We start from the raw sequence: 24,187 nt of genomic DNA, 5'->3' as shown, positions 1-24,187 counted from the left end.
GAAAAAGGGTGGCTATGTTCTGTTTCTGCAATTTCACTGTGTTTTAACATTTTTTTCTTTTTACAGAGATGGGGTCTTGCTATGCTGCCCAGCCTAGTCTCAAACTCCTAGGCTTAAGCAATCCTCCTGCCTTGGCTTCCTCAAATCCTGGGATTATAGGAGTAAGCCACTGCACCCAGCTTCACTGTCCTTTAAAGTCTTAAGGTCGGCCGGGCGCGGTGGCTCAAGCCTGTAATCCCAGCACTTTGGGAGGCCGAGACGGGCGGATCACGAGGTCAGGAGATCGAGACCATCCTGGCTAACACGGTGAAACCCCCTCTCTACTAAAAAATACAAAAAACTAGCCGGGCGAGGTGGCGGGCGCCTGTAGTCCCAGCTACTCGGGAGGCTGAGGCAGGAGAATGGCGTAAACCCTGGAGGCGGAGCTTGCAGTGAGCTGAGATCCGGCCACTGCACTCCAACCTGGGCGACAGAGCAAGACTCTGTCTCAAAAAAAAATAAATAAAAAAATAAATAAATAAATAAATAAATAAATAAAGTCTTAAGGTCGACGTTCTCTTCATTCCACCTTCAAAGCCATTGCCTGTTTTTTTTGTTGTTGTTGTTGTTTGTTTTTGTTTTTAGACAGGGTCTCACTCTGTCACCCAGGCTGGAGTGTAGTGGTGTGATCTTGGATCACTGCGGCCTGGACCTTCCTGGGCTCAAGCGGTCCTCTCATCTCAGCCTCCCAAGTAGCTGAGACTACAGGCACGCGCCACCATGCCCGGCTAACTTTTTTGTATTTTGTAGAGATGAGGTCTCACCATGTTGCCCAGACTGGTCTCCAACTGCTGGGCTCAAGCAATGTGCCCACCTCAGCCTCCCACAGTGCTGGGACTATAGGAACAAGCCACTGTACCCAGCTTAGATGAAATTTTTGAAAGTGACACAAAAGGTGTTTTTAATACAGTACATTCCTCCAACAACTTCAATGTCATTGTAGATTCTTAGAATAAATTCGTTCCCATATCTTCTTCTCTTTGTTTCTTCTTTTAAAGTCTCAAGTTACCAGGTAGGAAGCACTAAAGCTACTGAAGGTGGACCTCCCCATGATATTTTTTTCACCCAAACCAAAAAACGCATGTGAGGTGATTTTTTTAAATCCATGCAACACACCCTTCAGATGTTGTCCCCAAGAGAAGAGATTTTTGAAAAAACAAATTGAAAAATAAAAATTATAGGCTCTGTGAAGCATGAACATTTACATCACTGTACAATTTCTGTGGATCTGCCATAATGACTTCTATATATACACACAGGTACACACACACACACACACACACACACACAAATTTGTGGTTATAATCGAACAAGTCCAGTTCAAACTTATAAACTTAAGTCTATGAGAAAAACCAAGACATCACAATAGAAACACAACACTAAAGGATAAGACAAAATCTACAACCAAACAATTTTCAAGATCTTTCTACAGTGTGGAATTCCAGTTACTTAAGTAATGCCAGTTACATTATTTTCATCTGTGCTCTGATCTGTTTCTGTACATACAGGCACACAGAAAAGTGGAAGTGTCCTTATCACGTGAAGAAGACATTGCTTCTGGTCTGCTTAGGTGCAGATTTTTGTTCCAGGCAGATTCCAATCTTCCTGTTTCTTCCAGATGTGAGCTCCTGTCCTCAGAAATTCTTGAAGATTTCTAAATCCTTCTGCGGCATGGCCGCGGCTGTGTCCTAGTCATTCTCTGGGTAAGTTTCGAAGTTGGAGGTGTCTCCATCGCGGGCTATCTTGGGCACAATGGGAGGCTTCAGTTTTCTCTGCGGAACAGCTTCCCAGTCCACGGAGCTGAACCACCGATGGCGTTTCACATCATTAGCCCTGTTCTTCATGTTTCCTAACCGCCTTGTTCTGTCAACCACGAGCAGTTTCTTAATGAGGTCTTTTACACAGAAATCCAAATGTCTGGGGAAATCTATTTTGCCTGCAAGAATTTTCTGATAAATGCCAAATGTGTTAACACACACACACACACACACACACACACACACACACACAAAAGGAGGAAACCCTGAGAGCATGTCGAATATCAGGATGCCGAGGGCCCACCGGTCCACGGCCCTTCCGTGGCCCTCGCTTTGAATGACTTCGGGGGCCAGGTACTCGGGTGTTCCACAGAGGGTCCAAGTCCTGTCTACCAGCTTCTTGGCGAACCCAAAGTCCATGAGCTTGATGTGGCTGTCCCTATCCAGCAGGATGTTCTCCGTCTTAAGTTCCTGTAGACGATCTCCTTGGAGTGGAGGTACTCGATGGCACAGGTGATCTCCGCAGAGTAAAAGAGACCCTTGGCGCTGGAAAAGCGCCCCCGGTTGCGCGGGTAGCTGAAGAGCTCGCCGCCCGGCACGTACTCCATGAGCCTGTAGAGGAAGCGCTAGTCATGCATGCCACGTTCAGAACAACCTGATGAGGAACGGGTGGATGACTTCCTTTAGGACCGACCTCTCAATGTGCACGTGCTGCTCCTGCTTCAGGCGGATGACGTCGTGAATGCTCATCACCTTGAGGCGAAGAAATGCTTGACTGTCTTCTTCTTCACCGGGTACACCCGCCCGAACATCCCAGTGCCCACGGTGGCCAGCATGTCGAAGTCCTGCAGGCGGTAGGCAGGCGGCTCGGCTGGGGCAGAGCGCGGGCCCCCAGCTGGGGGTCTCCTCCGCCACCTCTCTGGGTCGCTCTCCGCCGCGGCTGCCTGGGCCAGTCACGGCGGAGAGCTGGCCCAGGCTCTCCATTCAGGTCCGGGGCACCGGGCCAGGCCGGAGCTCTCTGGGAGCCGGGCTTCCCGGGACGCAACCTCTGAGGGCGGAGCGGCGGCGGCATCAACGGAGGCTCCCGGTGCGCGCCCTCGCCTCCCGGTGCTCGGCCCGGCGCTGCTGACTAAGCCCCCGGGTGGGAGCAGCCGCTGACCTCGGGGGTCTGGCACCGAGCGCTGCGCGGTGGCGGTGAAGACGGGAACCGCGGCCAGGGCTGCCGGGGCAGGGAGGGGGCCCTGCACATTCCCGGTCTCGCCTGGCGCCTGCCGCCGCCTCCAGTTTAGTAGCCGCGAGCGCGGTGTTTTGCTTTTGTTTGTTTGATTGTTTACCAGCTGATTCACAACTCAAGTAGCACAGTGAGGGTGGACAATACGGACTGCCCAAGCATCCCAGCATCGTCTGTTCTACATATCACTATTCCAAATGGCATGCTGCTGTGTTTGTGGATCCAACCTCCCACGGTGGGTATGTCACCACTGACCTATAACAATTGGAATGACACATTTTCACTAGAGGCGGGCCTTGGCCATCCCCCACAGCAGACTATTAAGTAACAAAATAAGCAATACTATTTATTTACTTCTTACTATGCTTTTTTTTTTTTTTTTTTAGCCTCTGATGAAATCCTGGTGGCTTCTTCTCTCTTCTTACCAATCCAGGAAGAGTAGAGAGCTGTTGAGCCCTGTTTCCAAATCCTCAGGTGAAGCTGTGCTGACATGCCTTCTGTCCCTACAGCCCTTTCCAAGACTCAGCTATTTGTGATCACCCTCAAATGTTGCCCTGATTCTATTATTAACTTGTAATAAAACTCACTTTTATGGTGGAAAGGCTGTTGCCAATTAATTTTATTTTCGTTTGTCACCTATCCTCCCTTCCATGTAATCGTCAAACTGTTTGTTGTACATATTAAAAATAACACACAATCAAGAGGGCATATACTATATTCAAGCAAAGAATGCTATGTGAGCCAGGCATGGTGGCTCACACCTGTAATCCCAGCACTTTGGGAGGCCAAGGGTGGGTGGAACACTTGAGGTCAGGAGTTTGAGACCAGTCTGGCCAACACGGTGAAACCCCATTTCTACTAAAAATACAAAAAAAAAAAAAAAAATAGCTGGGCATGGTGGCGCACACTTGTAATCCTAGCTACTTGGGAGGCTGAGGCAGGAGAACTGCTTGAACCCAGGAGGTGGAGGTTGCAGTGAGCCAAGATTGCACCACTGCACTCCAGTCTGGGCAACAGAATAAGATGCCATCTCAAAAAAAAAAAAAAAATGCTACGCGATAAAAAAAATTATGTACTTGTCAATAGTCCAGTGAGTCAGGGGAACCCTTTCTCTCCATTGTGGAGAAAAATAGCACAATCAGAAGAAAAATTAAAAGATAATTTTCAGGAAAACTGACAGTTAAAAATCCAATGTTGTCTTACAAAAGTAGGATATATTACTCTTTTGTGTTTTGCAGAAAAACAAATATCTGGTGATTTAGAGATGGACAAGATATGGTCCTTAGCAAATGAAAGAAGTTTAGCTGTGGGGAAACCTGCCCTTCCTCATAGTTTATTGAATAGCTTAAAAAGATGTCATCAGCAATTATAAATGTGCTTCTGGGGTGCTAACTTCACGGGCCTCAGAGGGAGAAATGAGTCTGACAGGAGGCTTGAGGCACTTAAAAAACACACAGACATTCTGATTGCCACCCCTAGAAAGCGCTTTTTTTAAAAGTTAAAAAATATGAAATGCTTCATAAATTTACATGTCATCCTTGAGCAGGGGCCATGCTAATCTTCTCTGTATCATTCCAATTTTAGTATATGTGCTGCCAATATAAGCATAGTGTTTTTTAGATGGCCAGGCATGGTGGCTCATGCCTGTAATCCCAGCACTTTGGGAGGACTAGGTGGATGGATCACCTGAGGTCAGGAGTTAGAGACCAGCATGACCAACATTGAGAAACCCCGTCTCTACTAAAAATACAAAATTAGCCAGGCCTGGTGGCGCATGCCTGTAATACCAGCTACTTGGGAGGCAGAGGCAGGAGAATCGCTTGAACCTGGGAGGTGGAGCTTGCGGTAAGCTGATTGCGCCATTGCACATTTTTCAGGTAAAACCATGCATCAACTCTACTGCCTTCAATGATTAGGTAGGCTCTACCAAACAGCAAACACCTGAGCCATTCTCACTGGAAAGAAAATCACAGGCAGATCACATTCCGTATCTTAATGCTTCTAAATATCAGAGAACTGCTGGCACAGTGGTGTGTGCCTGTAATCTCGGCTACTTGGGAGGCTGAGGCAGGAGGATCCTTTGAACCCACGAGTTTGAGACTAGTCTGGGCAACATAGCAAGATTCCATTGCAAAAAAACAGTATGTAAAGTAAATTTAAAATAAATATCAGAGAAGTGTACTTTAAAAACAAAGCAAAAATCCTGAAAAGGAAAAACACAAGCAATCCAGGGTGTACACAAACATGTATTGTACCCAATGCAGTAAGTAACTGGACTACAGTTCATTCCAACTACTTGGTAAGATTCACTGTGAACTGTAAACTTAGAAAGGGATCACTGTTTGCTTTTCCTTTGACTTAAAAAAAACATAGGCCAGCTTTGCAATTAAGAGGGGATACATGGCGTTTACTGTACAGGCTTTGATGTGAGTTCAGCTCTACCCTCTTTAAAATAACCAGAAAAACTCAGAATGGTTTGCTAGTCTGATCTATGATCCTACTATTAGAAAAGGCATTTTATCAACCACAATTTTCAAATGTGTATTTTGATAAAGCAAGACACGTTTTATACTGTCACAAGTGACAATCAAGACCAATTAAAGTTTAATATTTAGGTTAAGTGTCCAAACATCTGGGCAGTCCATGCCTGCTAAGTGCAGCCCTGGTGGGTTGTATTAAGGAAAAGGTGGGAGATACAGCAGTAAGTCCAGTTGGTGCCCAGGGAGATGGTTTGGATGTCTGGAACATCGCCTTTGGTGATTGTGTTAAAACTATTTTTGACTTGAATGGTATTATTTTCAGCCTGTCATTTCAAAGGTGCAACCCAGAATGCCAGTATTATTTGTGTGCAGAGAATACAAATAAATTGAAAACCACCATCCTTGGTTTCTGCCTCTTCCGCTCCCGTGCACACTTGGGTCTAACTAAAATTTCTCTCTTAAATATCATCAACTACTTCCTAATGGTCAAATCATCTGGTGGTTTCTCAGATCTCATCCCACTGTTGCTCTCAGAGATACTAAACCCCACATACATTTTCCTTCTCAAAGCTCTATAAAACCTTTCTTAGTTTCCTCATAGTATTTTTTGTTGTCCTGCCTCAAACTTCCCTCATTTTCCTTCTTCTATCCAGTCCTCCCCCGACCCACCCCACCTTGTCTCTCTCCACTCTCAGGGCAATCACACTTTCTTTCATTATTTTCATAATACCTGTACACAAACGACTCATATTTGGCTCTGTCCTTCTAATTTTCAACAGAGCATTTCTAACTCTCTGCTGGATACCACTCTGTGCTGATAACAGTATCAGAAGTCACTTAGGTGAGAACTGAACTTTTCTTCCTCCTAGGGCTTCCTACTTCCTTACTGAGTAAACAGAGCAGCATCTCAGCATGCCAGTGAAACGATGGCTCTTTATTTCAGGTTGATCCTGTTCCTCCTTTTTAAATTTTTTTTCCGGTTATACTTGCACACATTATTTAAAGACTAAGTCTTTCAGTTCTAAAAACTTTTCTTGAATTTCTTTGGTACTTTCTCTTTTCCAGTCCTTTTTACTTTTTTTGGTACTTCTATTATTCAATTATTGGACCTTGGTGACCAGTTCTCACATTGTATCATCTCTTTCTCTTGTTTTCTAATTTCTTTGTCCTGTTGCTGTAACATCTAGATTTCCTCAACTTATTTTTACTACACTTCTGAGTTTTTCATTTTTGCTATCACATTATTAATTTATAAAAGGTATTTGTTTCCCCACTGAATATTTTTTTCTTTTTTGAGACAGGGTCTTGCTCTGCTCTGTCACCCGGGCTGGAGTGCAGTAGTGTGATTATACGATTACAGTTCACTGTAACCTCAAACTCCTGGGCTCAAACCATCCTTCTGCCAAGCCTCCCAAGTAGCTGGGACTACTCTACTCAGCTATTTAGTTTTTTTTTGTTTTTGTTTTTGTTTTTGTTTTTTTTTGAGGGACAGAGTCTCATGATGTTGCCTAGGCTGGTCTTAGACTCCTGGGCTCAAGTGATCCTCTTGCCTTGGCCTACCAAAGTGCTGGAATTACAGGTGTGAGCTGCCATGCCCAGCCCCTCACTGAACATTTTTTATGTAGTATACTTTATAATTTCTTTGAGGGTATTGATAAATTAACTTCCTCTTTGTTTAATCTGTTTTGTGTTTGTTTTGATCTCCACCTTTTGGGTTAGAGGCTTTCCCCTAATTCCTGATGATCCTTGGCTATTCACTCATACGTAAGAGTGAGCCACTTAAATGCCAATTAGCTCTATGTACATGGTGATATTTGCCACTATGGACTTCATAGTAGGGTGATTTGGCTGAGTAATTTACTTGGGGAACCCTGATATCTGTCTTTAGATCTTTTTTCTTGGGTTTGTTAAATTCCCCAGAAAAGTCTCTTCTAGCCTCCTACCTAGAGTTAGAAGTGTTCTGGCAGTAGAGTTGGGGAGAAGGCCGGGGAGGATGGTGGTTATATTTAGTACGTAAATGTTTAATTAATCCTGTTTTCAGTGTTTTATTCCTGTCTCCAGCTGTGTCTGGTGTTCCCTAGTCCAAAGGCCCGTTGTTTCACACTCTCTGGGAATAAACCTCTGATCTGCTAGGTGGTGGAGGGAGCAATCGCTAACTACATGGAATGGGGCAGAGGATCTAGAAGTAATTGTTTCCAATTGCTTTTCCACCCATCACCCCATGGTACAGCATGGTACTCAAGACTACAAGCTCCTGAGCCTTCAGAGGAATCCAGCTCATAAGTCAGGCTTTTTCAGTTTTCCCCATTCCAGATAGGAATGTAATGTTCCTGGGTCGACTAAGTTAGTTTGAACCCGCCACTGCAAAACTGAAACTGAGACAGTGAAAGAGATCTGACCTAGCCAACTCCATCTTGCTTCTAACCTCCAAGCTGTCCTTGTTCATCCCTGGGCATAGGCTGAACTAAGTTTGGGAGGAATTTAGTTTATAGTTTAAAACAAAGTTAAGAGGCAAATTCCCTTCTTGACTGGGGACTAGACTGCCTTTATAGGATTAACAAATTAGTCACAAGATTATAAATTATGGTTTAGGAGTCATGCAGCTGGAGGCTGCAAGATTCTGACCCTCCCTAAACTGCTCCTAAGTCAGTAACTATTTTGCAGAGTCTGCACTTGATGGATCAGCTGGCATCACCCAGATTGATAAACTGGCTCATCTGATCTTGGCTCTTGTGGCCCCCACCCAGGAACTGATTCAGCACAAGAAGACAGCTTTAATTCCCTGATTTCATCTCTGACCCAACCAATCAGCACTCTTGACTCAACATCCCCTACCCACCAAATTATCCTTAAAAACTCTGATCCCTGAATGCTCGGAAAGACCTATTTGAGTTATAATAAAACTCCAGTCTCCCCCACAGCCGGCTCTGAGTGAATTACTCTTTCTTTATTGAAATTCCCGTCTTGATAAATCGGCTCTCTTTAGGGAGCAGGCAAGATGAACCCACTGGGTGGTTACGAATTTCCAATCTACCTACCTTTGAGCTTCCAAAATTGTTTTCTCCTTTCCCATTTTGTCCTCATGTGTCTTGTTGCTTGTGATGTGGCATCTTTATTGTTGTCAGTGGGTGTCTGAAGGCAGAGAAGCTGATGTGAGCATTCAGCCAGGCCTGGATCCCATTCCCATTGCCCTTGCCTTCAGTGGGATTTCTGCAACAAACTCTTCCCAATCTTTGTGCTTGTCAATCTAGCCACTATATTGCCACTAAAGTCACTTTCTTCAAACACAAAACCAGTCATTTACTCAAAAACCTCATCAGCTGTCTACTGTGTATAGAAAAGTCAATACTCCTTAGCACATCACCCTAGGTCTTGGATGACCTGACTCCAATATACTTTTATGGTGTGACTTATACCACCCACCACACATATCCAAAGCTGCAACAATTTTCGTTTTAATAGTGTACATTCCTCATCTTCTGTCTTGAAGGCAGGGAATAAATTATGCAAGGAGTCTGAGAAGAGGTTGGAACCCAACTACTTGAATCCATTACTTCAGCTCTGCCACTTTATGATCTTGGGCAAGCTACTTAATCTCCATGTCTGCAAAACAATAATAGTAATAATAATAGGACCCACTTTCTAACATTGTTACAAGGATTAGAAGAGCACTTAAAACAGTGGCAAGTAGGAAGTGCAAGGTAAGGATAATGATTATAATTCTCTGCACATCTGTCTCCTCCAGTAGATTATCAAGTCCCTGGAGAAGGATCACTTCTCATTTATTCAACATTTGTGCTGTGCCTATGATGTGATGATGTAAAAAGAGCTTAGCAAATGGAAAGACTGTTGACTTATGGTTCAAATATAATGTGACAAATGATACAACACAGGAAAGAGCAAAGTGCAGAGAATAGAGCATGCAAAATTGAATGGTGCGGAACAGATGGTAAAAGGCTTCACAGATCTAACACTGAAGATGGGGCTTGATGAATGAGTATGTAAGGGCCAAGAGTTGTGCAAGGAACAGTGGATGGGGAGAAAAGCACAGACAGGCTGGAGAAGCAGGTTGGGGCCAATTGCACAAGGCCCTGCATAACCTGTTTACTATACACTTTATTGTTTGACCAGTGTTTGTTAATCTCAGTGTGCTAGCATATAGGGTGTGTCAGAGAATTATGAGGAGTCAAAGTATTTTGTTACTAATAATAGCTGAAATGTGGGGACTTGACTTTTTTTTTTTTTTTCCCCGAGATGGAGTTTTGCTCGTTGCCCAAGCTGGAGTACAATGGTGCGATCTCAGCTCATTGCAGCCTCTGCCTCTGGGGTTGAAGTGATTCTCCTGCCTCAGCCTCCTGTGTAGCTGGGATTACAGGTGTGTGCCACAAGCCCGGCTAGTTTTTTGTATTTTTAGAAGAGACGGGTTTCACTACGTTGGCCAGACTGGTCTCGAACTCCTGACCTCAGGTGATCCACCCACCTCGGCCTCCCAAAGTGCTGGGATTACAGGTGTGAGCCACCACACCTGGCCAGGTACTTGACATTTTAAAAATAAATGAGGACACACTCCCAAATGATGTTGAACAGAGAATACGTAATCTATGACTCCATTTATGAGTAAAAGAAAGAGAAAACCAGGCAAAGATCATTTCTGTTGTCTCAGTTCATGACACAGTTACCTTCAGGGGTGGACAGTGACAGGGAGAGGACTCGAGAGGGACTTCTGGGTGCCTCATGCTATTTCTTCATCTGGGGACTGGCTCCATAGATGTGCTGTTTCTGAAAATTCAACAAACTGTATACTTATAGTGTACTTTTCTATATCTCTTCTGCTTTAAAACAAGTAAGTTAGGTGCATGGCACCGTGTACTCACTGGCATTTCCATATGCTTTTACTGGAAGGGGCGAGGTTACAGACTGCTCTTATGTTGTACTCTGGGAACTCACTGTGCAGACATGCATCAATAGTTTTGTGTTCCTTTATGACGTAACTCTGGGAATAGCGCTTAGATGCTCAGAAAAGCCAAGGATAGTGATCACACCAGCCAAGGGTCACCTTTAGCAAAAACAGGGCTTAGCGAGTGTGTGATGAATTGACTTACACTCTAGTTAGTTATACATGTAGAGATTCTGAAACACCAACTTAGCATACCTGTAAGATTGCTTTTCCCTCATTTTACATGTAACGAGGGGCTGACAGTTCTTTGCTAATCCTATAGAGAAACACAGGTCAAAACCACACCTGCATAAGCATGAGTTATAATGCATTCAACATTTATGTACCCTTCCGAACAACAGTCGTTTTTTTCTTTTCTTTTCCCAGTTATTTCCATTAAAACACAGTTACCCACGTGTCACTTGACAGGGACATGTTCTGAGAAATGAGTTGTAAGGCAATTTTGTTGTCATGTCATATATGTTACAGAGTATATTCAACAAACCTAGATGGCATAGCATACTACACACCTAGGCTGTATGGTATTGCCCATTGCTCCTAGGCTACAAACCTGTACACAGCATGTTACTGTACTGAATACTGTGGGCAACTGTAACACAATAATAAGTATCTGTGTATCTAAATACGCCTAAACAGAGGAGAGTTACAGTAAAAATAATGGCTTCATAGTCTTATGGGACCACTGTACTATGTGGTCTGTTACTGAAATATCCTAACGCAGTGCTGCATGTATCCAGCTAAAAATAGTACAAAAAGATGAGAATTTGTCTTCCACATCAGACCTGTCTCCCAAGGCAACCACTATTATGACTTTCTTATATAGTCTTACATACATATTTTATACATGCACAAAAGCACATATATTAATGTGTATCACTCCTGCCCTGCTTCTTTCCCTAAATAATTGCAAGCCCCATGTATTTACTTGTTTTTTACTGGAGATGTTTCACATCCACAAACATGCATAAAATGCATTATTTTCACAGGCATATAGTATTCCATTGAACAAATCCTGACTTACTTAACCAGATATTTCTAGTAAAACTCTAAATAAAACCTTAAAATATTTTGCAAATAATGTGGCATCCTTGAATACACATTCTTTGATGTGCTTTTTCAATTATGGTAGAAACTGCCTCGATGCAGTTTCTCAACAGCCTCATCAACATCATGTTAAATGCAAACCTTTTGACCTTTGCATTGCTATTTGGCTAACACTGGTACTTCACTGTTATTTTAATCAACAACCTTCTATTTAGCTCCACTGTTTTTTCCATTTCTGCCTGAATTAAGTACTAAACTGTTTCAAATACCATAGCCTTAATATATATTTTAATGTCTGGTAGGTTTAGTCTTTATTCTGTTTCTCTGCAAAGAGATCATTTAAAAAAAAATTTACAGGCAATACTTTAGACTGCCTTAATGCAAGACTTAGCAGCACAATGTAGCTATTGCTCCTATTACACAAACATATTAAAATTGAATTTACCGCTTCCCCTCAAGAGTATGGAACACAATTATTCATGTCACAATTTTAAATAGGAAAATTACGTAGTGATTAAAAATTTTTTTAGAAAGAATCATGTTCATACAGTAGGCCAGGTATAATCACTTCTCAAAGAAATGGCTAAGGTTTTACATTTTTAATATATCGCTTTCTGTGTAAATACCCCAGAAGGAAACAGTAACTGTATTTGGTTAGTGACCCTCCTGGATTCAAGTCCATTAAGAACACGTGAAAGTGACCTTGTCTGGAATTAGGGTCTTTGCAGCTGTAATCAAGTTGAGATCATACTGGATGCGGGTGGGTTCTAATCCAATGACCAATGTCCTTGTAGGAGGGAAACTGGACACCGACACAGGAAAATGCTATGTGAGGCAGGAACTGGAGTGATGCCGCTACAAGACAAGGGACACCACGGATGGCTGGCTGCCACCAGAAGCCAGAAAGGGGCAGGGAGGGATTCTTCTCCAGACCCTAAGAGCACTGCCCTGCTGAACCTTGAGTTTGGATTCTGGCCTCCGGAACTATGAGAATAATTTCAGGTGTCTGAAGCTGCGGCACATGTGGCAAGTTGTTACGACAGCCCTAGTTAAGGAGCGCAATCAACACCCCTGATTTTGTATCAGTTTGAACTGTCATAAATCTCCAGTGGTATATAGGTATATTGAGTGACTTGTCACTTGATATCTCTTTTTCAGTCACTAGGTTGCTTCCAATAAGGCAAAAAGTAAGAACTTGTTTAGAAAACCCAGCCGGGCACAGAGGCTCATGCCTGCAATCCCAGCACTTTGGGAGGCCAAGGCGGGTGGATCACTTGAGGTCAGGAGTTCAAGACCAGCCTGGCAACATGGTGAAACCCCCGTCTCCACTAAAAATACAAAAATTAGCTGGGTGTGGTGGCGGGCACCTGTAATTCCAGCTACTCGGGAGGCTGAGGCAGGAGAATCACTTGAACCAGGGAGGTGGAGGTTGCAGTGAGCTAAGATCGTACCACTGCACTCCAGCCTGGGCGACAGAATCAGACTCTGTCTCAAAAAAAAAGGAAAACCCTTTTGTGGTGATTATTTTATACTATTATTTCATTGAGACATAATTTATATTAAGGAAAAACAATTCCTGGAAAATAAAATGCCAATGTTTTACAAAGTGTTCATAGTTTTATTACTTATCACCTCTATGTATTTTAACAACTTCAAAAGTGCAGTTGGATTATATGGGAAAAGATTTTTCTTTTGCAAACGGCAGATGGCATCTTGAAGTTCCTGGAAGCATTTTACTATTCTGTAAAATATTCCCACTTCAGAGATGACATCATTTGGGGCTACTTCACAATCAAAGGAGAAGGCAGTATCAAATTCTTTCAGAAACAGAGGCCTTGATGGAGGCTCAAGGCTAAATTCTTCTTTATCTCTGCTTGTCCCAGCTGCATCCTGAATCTCCTTAGTTGCTTGTTGGTGTAAACATGTCTGTTTACTGTTAGCTAAACACTGGTCTGTAGATTCCACTTCAGAATCATCAGAGCTGTCGTAATCTACCAGACTTTGAGAGGCCCGGGGGGAAGACAGACTAGAAGTACACATGGTGTCAGTCCCCTTGGACATCACAGCTTTCAGTGGTTCAGAGGGAGCATCAGAAGCCCAGGAGTGCTGAGCACACACATCTATGTGACTATGAGGAGCAGTCAAATGATGGGGTATTGTTTGGTTGGTGCTTTGGTCTTGGACAAGTGAGGGGACACAGTCACAAATAATGTCATATTTAGATTCAGTTGCATCAAAGTTATTGCAAATGGTAAAAAAATTATCCCAGTCCTTTTGCAGTAACTTTAAATATCTAACAAAATATTCAAGAAAACAGGTTTCTGATGAAATCAAAAAGTCAAGAAGAACTGTAGAATCAAATCCTATATTTTTTAAGAAGAACAGGAAAATACAGTGAGGATTATAGCCATTTTCATGTGTGTGATGGTCCCACATTTCTTTTCCTTGGGTCAAGCTTTCAGTGGCTTCACATCCTCTGAAAATGAAGATAATGGAGAATCCAGATTAACGACCTTACAAAAATAAACAGTTTTAACAGATATAATTCATATACCATAAATTAACCTATTAGATTACTTTTAAATCTATGCATCACTTCTTAAAAGAAAACATTTCAAAACCTATTCCTTTCCCCATAAGCTCTAAATAAGTCTGACTCAGTAAACCAAAATCCACTGACTTTGGCAGTTCTAGTTTTTGTCTGCCCAATAAAAGTTCTCTGTCGTCCTTTCTCTTGACATCAGAATTCCTCATTCTTACAGGTAACCAATTCCATGTGGTAAGATAATTCCTAAACCTCCTTCCTTATCCTCCTCAACAAGGGTGGGCATGGTGACCCAGGCTGATCAATCAGAACACTCCATGCTCCTGGCCACAATGACTGGTTCTGACAAGGCTCTGTCACCCAAGTGGGTTAAATCAGATCTCTACTGGGACTTTTGCTGGAGCTATGGAAGATTATAACTGCAGGGCTGAGGTAAGCCTTGAACTGCTGGTGGCCATGCCTTGAGAATGAATTCAAAACTGTGAGACAGAGAAAAAGAGAAGTGACTGATGACATGATTATAGTCCCTGTACATACCTGACTCCAACTTGAATTCCCTTTAGAATTCCCAGTTATGAGCCAATAAACTTTGGTTTTTGCTCAAATTAGAGTTGGTTTCCATCATTTATAACCAAAAATATCTTAACAAATACAACTACATCTGAAAAAAGTATCTATGTTGTAAGCACATGCCTCTCTGGACACACCGAACTGGAATTAAGGAAGTCAGAAATTCACACACAAAGTAAGTTTAATTCAGGGGTTTCCACTTCCTGAGGAGTAAGGAGCTAACTTTGAGTACAATTAAGATATACTCTTACAGGCGTGTGCATTTTCAGACTGAATTTGTATTTGACCGTTTTGAACCTAATTCAAATCACATGCAGGAATTTTGTGTTCTTGATTAGAATCTTTTGAAAATTGGCCCCAAACACTTAAGAGTCTAAGAGCAGCCACTGCCAGCAGTGTCATAATACAAGTAAGTACTGGCAGCACAACACTGCACCACAGATCATTAGCAAGAAATCCCTTTCTCCCAGGCCAAGAAAGAAATGGAAATAAAGCAAGTATGTGAGTGTTTTAATAAAGCAGAAGCAGAAACAGTGGAAAAGGTCATCAGTTATTAGTTTCATAACCAATTATAGATATTTGCCACAAGAAGATATTACCCCAAGTACAGCTATTTTAATAAAGCAGAGACAATCAGTATAAATCATCAGTAACATAACCACTTTCAGATATTTGCCTCAAGAAGGTATCAGCCCAAATTCAACTGAATATTGAAACGAAAATTCAGAACAGCTCCTTTTGACTATTTCTAAGTTTGTATTCACCTTTACAAAAGCAAAGATCATCTTACTGAAGCTTAACACAAAAAAGTAAGTCTTAGGGGTGAAAAGAGGTCTTAAATGAACAACAATTAGGATTCAGAGAAGTGTACTGACTTACTGAAGACTCAATCAGAAGCCATGGTTTTAGATACCAATCTATTTATACTACCTGAGATCTGCCCAGCCAGCCAAGTTTTCACAGTGATGCAAATGCAGTCTCCTTTTCATGTAAGTCAGGGTTAAAGAAAGGAACTGCAACTTACCAGGAAACCACAGGATGTTTTACCCCAAATGATGCAAAGGAAGCAACACGCCCAGCACATTCTCAGAAATGTTTTCTGCTTTCCTGACTTGTAGGCCGTTCAATAAATACTTTAAAATACACTAACCTGGTCAGTGTTAAGTAGATGCCCAGTGATGCCTTGGCAGCCTCCAGCATGTCATCGTCTTGTTCTATGAAAACCCTAGACAGCCATTTGCACGGATTGTGTAATTGCAGAGAGGGCTGAAGGTGAGGCTTTAAGAAGGTCAATAACTCAGACATGAACCTCTGTAAGTCAACTTCAAAAAATGCAAATTTCAAACTGTAGGCAATAGTTTATGAATGAATTAATAATATCTTGCCTATATATAAACTCATAGTGCCTAAAGTACCTTAAGATGCAATTATCCTAATTCACTTTCAAAAAGTCATCAGGAATCAGTTAGGAATCATCTTTATTTGGCAAATGAGGACACTGAGGCTTAGGGAAAAAAAGTGACTCATTCCAGAGCATACCTTTAAAATGTATAGCTAGATCATCTATTCGCAACAACTGCCAAATAACTGTCTCTTAGAAATAAAAGCTATGTGATTTCTTGCTAAAAGCAGATAAATAAATGAGCAGACCACAAAGATCACTTCATCGGATGCCAGAGCTGTCTGTTACTAGAGGCAAGAATGCGACCAAGCAAAAATAATTTTGTCTTCAAAATAACAGAAAAACATTTTTGTTTGTTTAGAGCATAGAAGTACTACTATTAAGCACGAAAATAAAAAACGTTTTAGGTAGCTTTAACTACAATTTAAAACGGAATTATATGACAGGTGCCATCTAGTGTTATAAATTATAACTGCACAGAATTATAACTAATGTGTAGTTACTAAAAGCTAAATTATATCCAAAGCAATTCAGTGATGTCACTGCTCACATTCAAACTTTTCACTGAAATCTGTATGCTGCTTGTTTAGAGACATTTACTATTCATTTTTCTCAAGTAAAATGGAAGACTTTGAATTCCTGTGTTACTATCCTGGAAATTATATATGTAACAATTTCTTTATCAATATAACTTCTCATATATTTGCTTCAATTCAATATCTAATTTTCAATAATCTACATTAGTAGAAATAATAATTGCATGAAGGATTAATATAAACGGGGTGGGGAAATGGAGGCGGGAGGATCGCTTGAGATCAAAAGGTTGAGGCTGCAGCGAGCCGGGGCCACAGAGCAAGACCCTGCCTCAAAATAAACAAACAAACAGTAAACATAACAATAACAAAGAAACAATAACAAACAATAGTAACAACACTTAAGTGGGAGTGAACACATTTTTCTTTAATCTCTCTGTCTCCTCACTCTCCTTCTCTCTCTCTCTGACAGGATCTCCATCTGTTGCACCAGGACTGGAGTACAGGTGTGCGACGGCTCGCAGCTCACTGTAGCCTTGATCTCCCAGGCTGGGACCTCCCAAGTTGGGACGGGAGGAATAGCATGGACCAAAGGCGGGTCAGGGCTGCAGTGGGCCACGGTCACGCAACTGCACTTTAGATTTTTTTTTAAAAAAAGAAGGATTAATATAAATAAAATGCTATAAATACTTGAATATGAATTTCCATCATTTACTTTGAGATGACTCAACAGCAAGTTTTTTAAACCTAAATCATTCCTTATACTTTACAAATTCATTGCAGCCACAAAAAGCTGACATGTTTCTTAAAGGTAAATCCAGTTCTCTTTTTTTTGGAAAATGTAGCAAGTTACAAATAGGATAACATACAGCTTAAATTAGTGGAATTTATACTAGTCCTGAGATTTGATAATTATGAATTACTATACTTAAGTAAATAATTAAACACTGCATACAAAAGGAGTTCGGAGAATTACCTTTCATTTCACTTGCTGAAGAACAATTCTGAAACTTGATTTCCAAGGATTTCATTATAACTAAGCTTGCTGCTCTAAGGATCACATGATCTGGACTAGCGATATGTTCACATCCAGGTTGAACTTCATCACCTCCAAAAAAGGAATGTTTTCCATAAACAGACAGTGTCTTCAACAACCCCGAATTCACAGCTTGCAAAACAGCATTAGCTAAAGCCAGCATGTCCATCGCTACATGACGGTCTGGCGGCATTAGGGGAGGCACAGATCCACGACAAAGGTCTTCACCCACTTTAAAGAGAAGGCATTTTTTGAGGAATATGATGACCTTCCTTTTGACAAAAGCCTGAATAGGCCAGGTAATAACTTCTAGCATGCAAGATGGTTTCAAAAATAAAATCCTCTGGCAAGTGAAATGTAACTTCAGGTAGATTCTGGAGGCTATGAGAAGCTCAAGCAACTCCAGGAAACACATCAGGATATTTACTATTTTAGAAGTATCCTGGCAGTTTTCAAAATGCTGAGAGAATAAGGAATTGTAAAACACTTCAAAAATAGTGTCGAAATGAGTCAGGAACTGCTTTAGAATCTCTGCAATTATAAAAATAGGAATTATAAACAGGGAAAACGCAGTCTTCTTCAAATAATTTTACAATTCGGTTTTTATAAGTATCACTTTATAAGATGAAAAAACAGATTTGGAATGTTTACCTCTAACATTAACAAATGAAGTTACACAGAATAATGGCTAAGAACCACAGTTAAAATTCATTTTATGGTCAGGTGTGGTGGCTCACAACTGTAATTCCAGCACTTTGGGAGGCCGATGCTGGCGGATCACTTGAGGTCAGGCGTTTGAGACCAGCCTGGTCAACATGGTAAAACCCTGTGTCCACTAAAAATACAGAAATCAGCTGGGTGTGGTGGTGAGCACCCACAGTCTCAGCTACTCGGAAGGCTGAGGCAGAAGAATCACTTGAACTCGCAAGGCAGGGGTTGCAGTGAGCCAAGATCATGCCATTGCACTCCAGCCTGGGCAACAAAGCAAGACTTGTCTCAAAAAAAAAAAAAAAAAAAAACCAAAAAAAAAAATTCATTGTACAAAGATCAGTAGCATCAAACAATGCAAGGGATTTACGACCATGAAAAGCTTTACTTTTTTCCTTATGCTTTTTTCTTTTAAAACAGGTTATCCTCAATCAAAATATTGGAAGAGACTGAGTTTTTCATTACTTTAAGACAGATCAAATGTTCCAAAGTAAGTTTTGTTTCTCATTATAAATACAATACTCCCAGGAGCAAGATGACGATTGTTTATGGGGCCATGTAATCCATACCTGTTTTTTGTGAACATGAATCTTTAAAGATTTCTTTTATTATTGCTGTAAGAGTCCAGAGGCAGTATATTGCTTTATTACTCTCAGAGTATTCAGAAAGATTTTTCTGGCAAAAAGCAATCCAGGAATTACTTAAGGTTATCTGCAAGTCAGAAAATAAAGAAAGTAGTTAAAATACAATATTTTCTTTACATAATACAACTGTATACCACACTGTTTACGCATTTGGTCAAAAGAAGTATGATAATATGTGGTAAACTCAGAAGGAACAGAAATATCCTAATATAATTTAAGTAAAAAATTTGAATATGCCATAGAAATAAAATAAAAAAGGAAGATGAAAATGTTAGCAGTGTTATCTGTAAGTGGTGAATTTTTAATTTTAATTTGCTCTTTACACTTTGTCTATTTTCCAAATTTTCTACTATAATATCACTTTTTATATTCAGAAAAAAGTTGTTGAAAGAAGCAAGAGATTGTGGTTGAAAAGTCAGTAGATACTTCATTTGTTTAACTAATTCAGAGATAAGAGAAAAACTCAACTCTGAATTTGTTTATATTGTTTTACATTATGCTGAGGATTGTTGTTAGAATTTACATTAAACCTGTGAAAACAGGCTTGTTCTCAAGAGGTGGTTCCTAAATCTTTTTAGGGGAAAGGGGTCCACCTAGCAGTTTGAGAATATGCAGAAAGTTATGGACTCTTAGGTGAAACTCACCTCTCAGGTTAAGAATCTCATTAAGATTGACAACATATTTAAGACTCTAATCCGAGACACAAATCATCATATTCTATTCTTAAATTTTTATGGTTTTACATACGTTATTATGTGAGCAAACGTCTTATTAATACAAACATTTGAAGGGTAAAAATCAAATGTCAAAGAGCAATTTTAAAGAAACTATAAGAGAAACAGGTTGGGTGCCATGGCTCTTGTCTTTAATCCCAGCACTTTGGGAGGTTGAGGCAGGAGGATTGCTTGAGCTCAGAAGTTTGAGACCAGACTGGGCAACACAGTGAGACCTTGTCTCCACGAAACATTTAAATTAAGAAAAAAAAAATTAAGAAAGAGAAATAATAACATACTTTGATTACTTATCTTACCTTTTCTCTCAATTGGAAATAGAGAAGCAATGCAAGGCACTGTGCGGCCATGTGACATAACAATTTATCTGAATTTTGGAACATATAGATCTAGAGGAAAACAAATACAATTAACCACTATTGCTGAATGTTCCTAAAATTTTTATTTTAAATATCTAGATCTTTAAAAAAACAAATGGCTTACTAATTTAGAATCAACTTTGGCTGATTCTAAGAGAATTTTAATTATATCTCTGTATTTCTCCTTTGCATGGAACTCGGTTTTGACAGACAATATCCGGGTTGTCATCACTTTGATCACTGTTAACTGAAGGAGCATTACTTCTCTGGAACTGCTCATCAGAGAGTTGGTCTTCAAACATGCAGGTGCTACAGCAATGGGAGCCACACCGACAGAGATAGGCTGATGCCTGCCCTGGATACCATAGGTGTTTGCCCATTCTAAGGAGGTGGCTGTAGAGCAATCTTGATCTGAAACTCCTGGGTTGAGATAAAAGATGTAATCATGGCTGTCATTTTCAAGTGTGACTCCAAGAAGTACCTTCTTGTATAACTGTTCTAAAACTTCACAGAAAACTTTCATTTTGACTTCCAAAATGTTTAAGAAGGTCAACAACTCCAAGTTGTAAACATTAAATCTCAGAAGTGCTATGAATCTCTAAGATGTTTCTTCAGTGAAACCTAAAATAGGAAAAGTAATAAAAAAATTCTAAGTGCTATACACTTACTACAAGAGAAAGCAACTGTTTCCACTTAATCACCAACTCTCTCAAGTTAAAGGGAATGCTGACTGCTTAATTTTTAAAATGGAAAATTGTAACAGGAACATTATTTCAAGACCTTAACAATGAAATGTATGCTTTCCACACAGATTTGAGAGCATAAAATTACGTTTAATTTTAACACAGCAGAAACTTGAGCTTCCCTCTAACAGTTTTCAATGGCTATCAGGGTTTCTTAATCTTGGCACTATTAATATTTGGAGCCAGATAACTTTGTGGTGGGGAGCTGTTTTGTGTATTATAAGATGTTTGGCAGCATTCCTGACCTCTACCTTCTAACACGCCCAAAGCACTTCCCACCTGACCTGCTAGATTTTGACAACCAAAAAAATGTCTGCAGACATTGTCAAATGTCCCCTGGGGGACAAAATCACACCAGCTGAGAACCACTGAGCTAATTCAAATTCACTAACCTTCACCTCCAATTTATAGATAAAATTTTAAAGTTAGACTGCTATATGGTCAAACTAGATTATGGCTATTGCCAAGGAAATTCCAACTTAAAATGCATCAATATCAGAAGCAGCAAGTAGTTACTATAGAGGGAGTATGGCAAGGAAAAACTTAGGACTTTGGCATAAGCAAAAGAGATTACTGAATATCACAACAACGGAATGCTGGAGCCTCTGGGAACAATCTGACCCTGGGGAGGAAGGGGGTTTTGCTCCTTTCATTGCCTTTGAGCTATTTCACACCTCAAATAATTCTTGTCCAGAGATACGTGAATAACTGTCTGATAAAGAGGCAACCCTCTCCCCAGCGGGAAAAATCAGTTTTGCTTCCATTTGTAAACTCATTTTAACATTCCTTCACCCTACATAGATTTCATGGTTTTCTTACTGCTCCTTTAAACAGGTTGTGCCTGGTTCCCTTACTAAAAAGGTAAATAAAATCTTTGATACGTAGTCATTTTATATGGGTTGTGATTTTGCACTCTTGAAATCTACCCTTTAACAAAATTACAGACTTCTCTGCCCTGACCCATTTATAGACACCCTTCCCATCTTCAACTTCCAAAAGACTTCGGAAGGCTACCACTTATACTGGGTCTTATACTGGGTCTTACTACCACTTATACATACCACAATATGGCCCACTAGCCTAGTCTTGGTCTTTAATGGCTGGCTTCTTCCCGATTTAGCCTGAATTTCAATTGTTGATTACTCCACAACACAAAGCTGCCCTGTTTTAGTCCTTTCATGGAGAAATAAATATTAAGAAACCTATAGATTTTAAAGTTATGAATGAAACTTTAGATAAGTTTTCTCTGAATCACACTTTCACCTGTGGTATGCATCCCATATGATTTATTAATACAAATGTTCGTAATGTTGTTCCATGTGACAGTGTTACACTTCATCTCAGCCCTGAGTGCTCTCAGAAGGCCAGAATGGATAAGCACCACACCCTGTTTTAAACCAAGAAACGGTTAACCAGAAAGGATCAACTCAAATACAATTCCCAAATAGGACCTACTTCTACCCTCCCTTGATGACTCCCTTGTTTTATTAATCCCTACCTTTTCTCCTTCCTCTTCAAGAGGTTTCCCATTAGTGAACATTCTCCCTATTGCAACTGCCTGAACAAAATAATCTCCTTAATTGCCTGATATATCATCTGTCACACATCAGAAATTAGGTCTTCCTGTTCCACCTCAAAGTCTAATTCCATTGCACTTACTTTATATTTTAGTTATAACATTTCTTTTCAAACTACTGATACTATAAAACAGAATATTTTGTTTTAATTACTATCACATGCTCAACTCTTTTAGTAAAAATTTCAGCAACAAATGGAATTATTTTTATTTAAATGCTATAGCAATAAAAATACTTCCAATAATATTCCTATGGGTCACTAAGTCCTTAAATTTTACCAAAATGAGAATGAAATTGCTATCTGACCCAGTTTCAACCCACACAAAGGGCAATTTCTTATGGCTCAATCATTTTAGCACACCAACCAAAGTGAATGCCAGTAAATAAATATTCCAGGGGGTTGATGGGCTATTTTCTCTCATGGTGGGACCCAGGTTCTTCGGTAAGAGTGATTGTGAGAAATTAGACTGAAAGGTTGTAAACTTTAAGAAATGCAGATTCAAAATGAGCCTTTAGAGACAGAGGGGGAAAAAAAAGCATTGGGGTTATGAGAGGAAGAAATAAACTCAGTTTCTTCCACTATTCTCTTACAACATGCTTCTGACCTCAGATGTGTGAAGATTTCTCCCCACCAGCCAGTAAGCAAGCAAAGCAACTCTGCACAGACCACTACCTGGGCATCCTCCAATTCAATTCTACATTATCTACCTGGGGATACCATCAGATCACACAGATTGAAGACTGAGCCACAATTCTAATGCCAATTGCAAGCCCCAGGATGTTTCACCTGTGCTTCTGATCAACTGGCTCTAAATCGGGAGTTCCCCTGACTTCTCCTTTGGGTTTGATTAATATGTTACGGCAGCTCATAGAAATCAGGAAAACATAACCATAAATTCTTCCCTCCCCTACTCGACTGGCTAAGGACAAAAGAAGCCCACTCAGGCTCCACATCCTATCATTACAGTTCATGGCTGTCACTCTAGTGGAATGAGAAGCATGGGAAAGCATGGTCTTATCAAATTATACAGATGCTGAAAGTTGGGGATTACACGCAGGCATCAAAGGAAAGCTCACAGCAAGCCATCGCCTCTGGAGGAAAAGTATACAAAGCAGCACCAGTGCCCACCTAAGGTCAGAGATGTCTGATACTCTAAGATTGGACTCCAAAGGGGAACACCCCACGGGGATCCTCTGGACCTCAATCTCTACAAAGGGGATGCCCTTGGCAGAGGTTCTGAGGTCTAGTACTAAACTCTCCTTAGAACTTTCTCTCGCAGTTGCAATACTGTTTGGCCCCAATATTGTTTGGAATCTGGAGTTTGCTGTTGAATGGGAAAGTGGGATGGTGTTGCATGTATTCAGGCTTTTGTGCTGCTGTTCTAAGCAGGGGGCCTGGTTAATGTGTGGTGCTCTTGTTTGGAACTGTTTGGCCCCAGTGTCCTTTGGGGTCTGGGGAGGTTTGGCGTTTAAAAATCAAACTGCCATGGAAAATGCTTTACTCAAAATTTTGGTTCACAGCCTTCATGGGATTATTTATTGCAGCAAACGAAGTAAACCGGTGAGCTTGTATTGCTATCTCATGGCTAGGGTTCCAAGCTATTGGATCTTGGTTCATGTATGTGTATACATGTCTAGATGTGTTTATTTGTATGTACATTTGTTGTTATATGCTGTGTTTACCGAACTGACTTGTAAGAGTGCTCATAAATTAAGTCTAAGCAATTTTTAAGTTCACGTGACTTAAGTATAATTTTACTAAACAAGCTGGCTTTAAAATTACTGGTAAAATAAAAACAAATGCCTTCAGAACTGTCAGCATACATTTTTT

The 24,187-nt window shown here is 40.6% G+C and overlaps 2 protein-coding genes, 1 non-coding gene and 1 pseudogene across 10 annotated transcripts in view; all 4 read right to left on the bottom strand.

Moving 5' to 3' along the window:
• Window positions 1-905: 905 nt before the first annotated feature.
• LOC117071070 lies at window positions 906-2,632 on the bottom strand (annotated as a pseudogene).
• Window positions 2,234-5,775, bottom strand: LOC117071069 (SH3 and multiple ankyrin repeat domains protein 3-like). The gene is made up of 2 exons (XM_033190856.1): window positions 5,725-5,775; window positions 2,234-3,133 (listed from the first exon to the last, which is right to left on the bottom strand). Exons 1-2 carry the CDS (start codon window positions 5,773-5,775, stop codon window positions 2,750-2,752), a joined length of 435 nt encoding a protein of 144 aa, XP_033046747.1. The 3' UTR covers window positions 2,234-2,749.
• On the bottom strand, window positions 4,529-4,635 carry LOC117071630. The gene has a single exon (XR_004432398.1). It is a non-coding gene; the product is annotated as a U6 spliceosomal RNA (small nuclear RNA).
• A 7,208-nt stretch (window positions 5,776-12,983) lies between the features above and the next one.
• The window catches only part of LINS1 (lines homolog 1), a 28,817-nt gene continuing 17,613 nt past the window's right edge, over window positions 12,984-24,187 (bottom strand). For 3 of the 8 annotated variants that reach the window (XM_033188826.1, XM_033188827.1, XM_033188825.1), the window contains 6 exons: window positions 20,161-20,657; window positions 19,977-20,066; window positions 18,872-19,013; window positions 17,535-18,125; window positions 15,774-15,945; window positions 13,107-13,984 (listed from right to left, as the gene is read on the bottom strand). In XM_033188826.1, the coding sequence (XP_033044717.1) occupies window positions 13,108-13,984; window positions 15,774-15,945; window positions 17,535-18,125; window positions 18,872-19,013; window positions 19,977-20,066; window positions 20,161-20,559 (2,271 nt within the window). In that variant the 5' untranslated portion in view covers window positions 20,560-20,657 and the 3' untranslated portion in view covers window position 13,107. Of the gene's footprint in view, window positions 13,985-15,773; window positions 15,946-17,534; window positions 18,126-18,871; window positions 19,014-19,976; window positions 20,067-20,160; window positions 20,658-21,840; window positions 22,490-24,187 lie in introns of those variants that run through there. The other 5 variants (XM_033188828.1, XM_033188824.1, XM_033188831.1 and 2 more) reach the window with 5 other exon arrangements.

Source organism: Trachypithecus francoisi, unplaced genomic scaffold, assembly GCF_009764315.1.
Source record: "Trachypithecus francoisi isolate TF-2019V2 unplaced genomic scaffold, Tfra_2.0 Lachesis_group3, whole genome shotgun sequence".
NCBI lineage: Eukaryota > Metazoa > Chordata > Mammalia > Primates > Cercopithecidae > Trachypithecus > Trachypithecus francoisi.
This window is presented reverse-complemented; position numbering and strand designations above follow the sequence as displayed.